At 40.6% G+C, this 8,000-nt stretch overlaps 1 protein-coding gene across 1 annotated transcript; it reads left to right on the top strand.

Annotated features, from left to right (window-relative positions):
• The first annotated feature begins 539 nt into the window (after positions 1–539).
• On the top strand, positions 540–4,805 carry gdf10a (growth differentiation factor 10a). Its single transcript, XM_030748257.1, has 3 exons — positions 540–997; positions 2,503–3,656; positions 3,792–4,805. Exons 1-3 carry the CDS (start codon positions 760–762, stop codon positions 3,981–3,983), a joined length of 1,584 nt encoding a protein of 527 aa, XP_030604117.1. The 5' UTR covers positions 540–759; the 3' UTR covers positions 3,984–4,805.
• The last annotated feature ends 3,195 nt before the right edge of the window (positions 4,806–8,000 follow it).

Raw genomic sequence — 8,000 nt, 5'->3', positions numbered from 1 at the left:
AAGAGCATAAAATGTGGATCTCTGTCCTAACAATAGCCCTTGGGTGGTTGGTCAGACTATTATTGTAGGTGTTTCTGTGCTAATTATGTGTGACTGAGAGCGTGTCAAAAGCAGTTACTGGAAATAATGTGGTGAGCTGGAAATTGTGAGGTGGAATTACTTTGCCCATAAATATAAAAAGCACAGTTGTTGAGTTGTCTGGCCAGTGCTAAACAAATGAGTTCAAGTTTTCTCCTGAAACTTGATCAGTTTTTGCATTCCACCAACATAAGGACGACATCATCAACAATAACATCATCAGCCTCAGAGTGTGTGTGTGTGTGTGTGTGTGTGTGTGTGTGTGTGTGTGTGTGTGTGTGTGTGTGTGTGTGTGTGTGTGTGTGTGTGTGTGTGTGTGTGTGTTTTGGGGGGGGATCATCATGACCTCCACTTTTGGCTGTGTTCTCTGCCGTTTACTCGTTGGCTGACATAAGTATACGTCAGCGCCTCTCGCCGCTCCGCTATAACCCCCTCGAGCCTCTGGCGGTCACACAGACTCAAGTGTAAAAGTAGGAGCTCCAACTGTTGCTAAAACATTCAGCATCCAGGTCCCACACAGCTGACAGAGAAGAGAGACACGCTGCACCGAGAGAAAGTGAGAGAGGTGTAACATTTGCGCACTGCTTTTCTAGTCTGGATTGTTTTGGCGCGTCTTTGGATAGTTTTGGACTCCGCAGTTTGCCTCTTGGATTTTGATTTTATGTTCATTTCAGCACTGAAATGGCAGTTCTCGGCATTATTTCCTCGCACCTGTTCCTGGTGATGTTTAACTATTTCCTGAGCGCAGCATCGTTAAGGACCGAAGACGGCAATTTCCTCCAGCCCTCGTTGAATCAGTTCTCAGATGACCTGGAGGAGGACGCGGTTTTTCAGCACATGTACAGGTTGTATGAGAAATACAACAAGGAAAACCGCCTCAAAGAAGGAAACACCGTTAGGAGTTTCAGAGCAAGCCAAGGTGTGTGAATATAACGGCACCCAATCGATAGCTAAATCAAAAGTGCTCCAAAGCATTAATTCAGATTTCATTATAGAAACAAAAATAAAATTTCTAGATTATTAGTCCAACTGTAATCCGACGCAAAGACATAAATGTGTTGTCAGAAGAGTCACCTGATTCTCACCATGGAGGGTTATTAGAAGTGCAAGCACTCTGGGGCTGCATGTCTCGTCCAGATGCTTTAAATAGGTACGATTGTTTTTGGAACAGTCTAAGAATGCATTTAAATGATTTTGGGACGCTGTGGGCACACTGTGTTTGTGGTAGCAGCTGTGCCCCTTGTGCGCACAGTCTGATCAATTACCGCAGACAGACGCGCAAGAATGCATGCGATTCCCTGCGAGCATTGCCCAGTAAAATATATCACAGCGAACCCTCAGCAACAATCACGCTCTGTTGTTAATACAGGACGAGAGTGACTCCGGGTCCTGGAGTCAAGAGGATTAAAGCACAGTCGCCTCTCTCTGTCTCCTGTTTTTATAAACACAATTCATAGGCATGTGTATCCTACATAGTTCTCAGATAACATATCATAACACTAGTGTATTTTTACTGCAAAGGCTTGGCATAACCCAATCATAGATGTAGGAGAGTTTTTACAACACTAATATAGTATTGTAATATCTGTTAAAACAGTTGATTATGTCTTGGTGTCTGGGCAGACAGTCCCGGCCGTATTAAGCTTAAGGGGAAGCTTTAAGAGAAACTGAGGTAAGCATTTCCATATGCAGGCGATTCCAGGGTAATGTATATCTTTTGAGTCAGTCTATACTTCCGCTGAACTCTTACACAATGAACAATAACTCTGCTGTTGAAGTAAATGTTCATCATGAATATGTAGCTCTCTGTTCACCCTCCCTCCCTCCACCTCTGCCAGGCAGATCCCTGGAGTCTGGTTCCTCTTAAGGGCACCTTCTGAAATCCTACCAAGGCATGAAGTTGTGCACCAGACACAGAGCTCAGTCATGTAGTTTAAGCAGAGGTGTTTAATTGTCCCACATTTTTAGATTTTACCACAGATGGGTGCGTTCGCTGCAATATGTTAACCTTTTCCCAAATGCCTTTCCTTCTCATGTTGGAATTCGTTAATGTTTGTTTCTATTTGAGTCAATCTTATTTTATCTAGATTATCACCGAAAGCTCAAATGCCTGAGTTCAAACAAGGTTCAGTTCCTGTTACCAGTGCCTGCACTGGCAGATGTTTCTGTTTTCTAGTCACAGCAAATGTTTTGTCGCAAAAGTCAAACAACCAGAAAGACAGACTGATTTGGGCTAACTTCAAAACCAGCACACAAAAGCAAATGAGTGGTTTTTAAAAAAAAAAAAACTGCAACACAGTTTCTGCGTAAACCTCCAACAAGAAGTTTGGTTTTTAAAACACTGTAATGGAAAGTCTGCAGAGTGCTGTTCACCTGCCTGCCTGCCTGCCTGACACTGACTGGTTGATCGATTACTTTTTGCAGGTTCTGCTGACCACAGGATGATGTACCGACTAAACTTTACAACCCTCCAGGACTCAGAGGTCATCCTCTCTGCCACATTCCACTTCCTGCTGAACAGGCACCCACATCAAAAACCCTGGTTCTGCAAACGCTTCAAGAGCCCAACCTGTCGTTCCTCAGCCGTCCACCCTTCTGTGTCTATCAACTTGCTCCTTTATTCCTTCTCCTCTGGGTCAGAGGTCAGATCTGGGTCAGTGGGGTCATTTCTAGGCAATGTGACCTTCCACCCCCACAGGAGAGGGGTATGGCAGATGAAAGATGTGACCCAGGTCATTAAAGAGGCACGGGACAGGGGTCATCTGTTTGTGTCAATTGAATTGGAGTTAGGGCAACAGTACAGGATGAAGCCAGAGGAGATGCTCTCTGCTGGCAGTATGCCCTACCTGTTACTGTACGCAAACGACCAAGCTTTAGATGAGCCCAATAGCGTGGCTGCAAGCCTACAGAGATACGACCCATTTAACGAGGGAGGGGAGCCCTCATATTCCTCTCAGCTCCTGCACAGACCTAACTCCTCACCAGAGGTGAAAGGACGCGAGAGAAGGGAAGCAAATCTGCCCTCTGAACCCATCCAGAACAATGAGCTGCCCGAGGTTGACTACAGACCTGATTCATACAGGAAAGATGACCTTTGGAAGAGCACATGGTACCTCACAGTCAAACACAAGACTAAACCAGGAAGGAAGGAAAAGAAGAGGAAGAGCCAGGAGGAAAAAGACATGGAGCAAGATAGAAGAGTGCATGAACCACGGGTTTTGAAAGACAGCGAAAGAACGTCACAGGGGATCAAAACCAATGATTTAACTATGAAAAATCTCAAAGATAGCCACAAATTGACTGTCAGTGATGGCCAAAAGCATGAGAGGAGAAATGAGGGAAAGGGTGGAAAGAAGCACAAGGGAAGCACTGATACACAGTCACCTGTTCTGAGATTTGATGAACAAACAATGCGTAAAGCCAGGAGGCGGCAGTGGAGTAACACCCAGCACAAAGGCTGCTCCAGAAGGAACCTCAGAGTGGATTTTGCAGATATTGGCTGGAATGAGTGGGTCATAGCACCCAAGGCCTTTGATGCTTACTATTGTGCTGGCACGTGTGGCTTTCCTATGCCCAAGGTAGGAGCACAGTCATCTAAGCCATGTTATATTTGCTGATTTGGTTCACTTGTGTTATATTGATAACCATATTGTGCTATTCTAATCTCTTATATTTCTCATTTGCATGTTTCCCCTTCGCTCAAACTCTTCCAGGTGGTGAAGCCAACTAACCACGCTACCATTCAGAGCATAGTCCGAGCTGTTGGGATTATCCCTGGGGTTCCTGAACCCTGCTGCGTACCAGAAAATATGAGCCCTCTGGCTGTGCTCTACCAGGATGAATCCAGGAACCCAGTGCTCAAGGTTTATCCTAATATGACTGTCCAGTCCTGCTCCTGCAGATAGAAACAGAGTGGAGAGAAGCAGAAAACAGGACTAATATGGTTAAAACCATACCTCTGTTAAGCAGTTTCCTGATACTGAGAAACAGAGTCACTTTGGCTGTTGTTATTCCTCGAGGAACATAGGCTATAGTGAAACACTTCCATCTCTTCTGTCCTTGGGCAGCAGACTTGAAGAGACACATTGTCTGGCATCTGTGTTAGCAAGAGAGTTACACATGTAAAGTCGATGATCCACATGTGTTAAAAAAAAACAAAAAAAAAAAACAAGCCCAGTAGTTTTTATTCTGTTTGAAATCATTTTGATGTTTCATGGACAAAAATATTTAAGGGATGTTTTCATTTTTTTAATGGCAGAATGTACTTATTTTTCAAACAGCTCACAGTGAGTTTGTGTTCATGTTTTCTTTGGATACAAAGACTTTAAGTAAAAGACTGTTAATGTGTCATCGGGCAGCTTATGCAAAAACATACAAACAATAGAGATTATGAAAAACGTATGCATTTTTACATACTCTGTATAGCTGTTCTTGCTTTTAAATGAATCCTACCCCACATTGTACATACCTGCGACACTGCAAGATATTGTACTTTATTGCTCTTTTCTATCTTAAAAAGGAAGTATCCAATGAACTGTAGAGAGCATCTGGAATTCATTTACACCCACAAACCCCCTCATAACACTTCAGGAATGTTATAATGAAACCAGAAATATTTTTCTATTTTGAATGTGAAACTTGGTTAAAAAAAAATTGTCATGGTTAGATTATATGTATGTTTTAGGTGAGACTTTGTTTTGTACATGTGTATTGTTTAAATTATAAAAAGGTAGCATTCTATAAGTTAGAATAAATACATAATTTAATCCAATGTGCTTGCTTGCTGGAACATTATTGTTTCACAGAGTTTGTTATTCTTGGATATTAGTGTGTGTAACGCTTGATTTGTCATGGTGAACTTTTGTGTCAAAACAATCCTAAAAGTGCACCGCTGTTCCAAAATAGCTTAGTACAAAAGCAGGAAGGTTCCACTCAAAGATAGCCAACATTCCCCAAGAGCCCCTTGAACCCATTATTACACCTCACCAAAGGCAAATAATGTGACGGATGTGTCCACCGTGGATTAATGGTTGATGGAGGAAGCAGGCGAGCGCATTTTAGGATGTCAGCCACTCGAAAACCTGATGCACTTACTTTTTTCTATCCATGTTCCCCACGATTCAAAAGCAGAACATTTCCAAGTAAATGGTTTTCTTTTCTGTAGCTTTTTTTTTTTTTTTTTTTTGAACAGATGGTCACAGATAGACAATCTCAGCCACTTCAACTAAACTGCATGTCACTTTTATTCGCTGGAGGGGGAAGCTGACCCGTGTGGTGCCAAAACAGTGTGTCAAACTGACACTGAAATGACAGAGGGAACCATTTAATTATTAGCTCATTACTCTGTGGCTGTATTGCCTTGAGTCTCAAAAGTTGGCAGCTCTACATCTGCTCGCAACCACTGACCGCTTTGAAGTTTGCTACGACTGGACGGCAATTTTCTCTGAGGGGCAGAGAAATTTTGAGGAAAGGGGATTCAAGACCGAAGCTGCGTGTAGCTGGGGCTATGATAAGTGTGCTGCCACTCCTCTCAGTATGGCTTTTTCCATCGTAAGCTTTTCCATCCAAGACTATTCACCCATTGTATTATTGTCTTAAAGCAATGAATCAGAACAAGTTCATGTGGCTTTTTTGAGCATATAAGATCATTTAATGGTAAAAACTGATATCATCAAAATCTGGACCAGCCAGCAGAAGTACCAGACAGTGATGCACTCTAAAAAGTATGTGTGAAGAAAGTTGAAGTCACTTAAAGTTTGGAGTGAAAATAATCTACATTTCTGCTTTACTTTCTTTATTAATTTTTTCATTTCTGCCAGGGCCAAAGCAGAAATGCAGATTATTTTTACTCCAAATTTTAAGCGACTTCCACTTTCTGCACATACACTTTTTACTGTAATTTATGTCTTTTGTCAAAGATTGTGAATATTTTTACTAATTTGCATTTAATGATTTTATTTAATTCATCTAGATCACTTTGTAGAAATCTTCTTACACTTACACTCTAAAAGAAAAATTAAACTGAACTTTTTCTTTTAGCCAGTAAAAAAAAGGGGAGGACTCAGAGAAACAACGAAACTTGAAAATTTTTGACAGTGCAGCTCTGTTTTACTGCAACTCATAAAGAGGAGATGACCAAAAACAATGTAAAAAAGATGATCTTTAAATCCACATTTGAAGATGGTGGCGAGTGACAGAGGAGGGGAAAGAGCGATGCCTGACATACAAAAGTGTGATTCAGTTTTCTCCATTCCACACAAGTGGAAATATTCAGTAACTGCAAATCATGTTACGATTTACAGCGCCTAACCTCCTTTTAAATTAGGATGATGGCTGTAATTAGGGTTTATATAAATCATGTTTACATTAACAGAAGTTGTAGCTTTAAAGTAGGCTGGCTCAAATGTAACGAACACATCCAAACCTTTTTTTTTCTCTCCCTCTCAATTTCTTAACTGATCCCATTTATGGTCTGGACCTGCACTCTGCTATTAGAAAGTGAACCCCATGTCAACCGCAATCATGGTCACAGGAGAGTACTTACAATGGTCATTTCCAACCAAGAAAACCACAGTAGTCTAGGCTCACTTTCAGAGCCCAAAATGCCTAAAAGCCTAAATGAAACGAGGCAAACGGGGAACCAAGAACAATATTTGTTTTTCCATATGATGACTGTTCAATTAAAGGAGAGCAATACGGCCATTATTAGACAACAGAGGATTTTCTGTGTCTGGGCTGAAATAGCTCTTTCCTCACATGGTTACTGAGTTCAGAGAAGTAATAGTGCTGTTTATTAGAACATGGCATTAATAGAGTGATACTGTGTATCTTAATTGCCCATTTAATCGTGTAGAGCAGGTTTCTTTTTATTAATAAATCTAATTTCCTTTTAGAAACTGTAAAACCGCTCTTCAAAAAAGAATATAAAGTCTCTAGATTCAAACTTTTGGGACACTTATTCAGCCAAGATTTTAGTAGGGATTTTAATATTTGAGCTACCTAAAGGTAAGTGCTTGTTTAAAACTCAATACATATTTATAGAAATAATAATATGTGAGGATATTGAGCAGTTTTTGTGTCAGTCCTAGTTATAAAACCTTTAGATGATGCTCTTCAACTGATCACAAATAAAAAGCATAATATAAATCTGTTTCCTGGGAAGTTTAACTGTCTTAATCAAATAAGGTAGATGACAATGCATGTGGGGATTACATCCCTGCTTATGTTACAGACTGACAGAACAAGGTCTACGCTTGACTTTTCCACGAACTCCATGCCTTCTTCCCGGCTCATTTACCTGCAACAGAGAACTATTTATGTCCATCTGTCCACAGCTTAACCCCAATGGAAAGTAAGCAGCACATGATTGGTGGATAAACATAAAATCACAAGTTCAAAGTGGTGTGGTCTACATGGCCTCCATCCAAGTCTGCAGATGAATGATAACTCAGAAATTTACAAAATTAATAATTGATTTCTTTTTTTTTGGGCGGGCAGCATGTAAATGAGCTGCTTAATTTGACCTTATTTCGGCTCATTTGTTCAAATAGCGTGCTGAAATGTTGGGTACGAATCTCAGATGCCACAGGGATATTATACAGATGCATACTCATATTGTCAAGCAGAGCATGACAGCAGAGTGAGAACAAAATTATCTTAATTTTTCTATAAATTACACAATTCTCATATCATTTCTGACAGCCTAAACAAAAAAGAAAACATATCTGATATATATTCAATACACTGAATGCTCAATACAAGGGAAACTGTGGTCTCAGTCACCGCCTACTGGAACTGGAAAAACTGACAGTCTTTCTGATTTTAACCAACATGATAATGGAACAAAATACACCACACGTTTTGGAGGTTTTTTTTTTTTTCTTTATAATTTTAGATTTTAAAACGAATGTGCAAACACACTC

The sequence above is a fragment of the Archocentrus centrarchus genome, chromosome 15, assembly GCF_007364275.1.
Source record: "Archocentrus centrarchus isolate MPI-CPG fArcCen1 chromosome 15, fArcCen1, whole genome shotgun sequence".
NCBI classification, from domain to species: Eukaryota; Metazoa; Chordata; class Actinopteri; order Cichliformes; family Cichlidae; genus Archocentrus; species Archocentrus centrarchus.
This window is presented reverse-complemented; position numbering and strand designations above follow the sequence as displayed.

Coding starts and splice junctions, on each gene's coding strand:
- gdf10a (XM_030748257.1), top strand. CDS start 760: ATGGCAGTTCTCGGCATTATTTCCTCGCACCTGTTCCTGGTGATGTTT. Junction 998..2,502: donor GAGTTTCAGAGCAAGCCAAG/GTGTGTGAATAT, acceptor TACTTTTTGCAG/GTTCTGCTGACCACAGGATG. Junction 3,657..3,791: donor GTGGCTTTCCTATGCCCAAG/GTAGGAGCACAG, acceptor AAACTCTTCCAG/GTGGTGAAGCCAACTAACCA.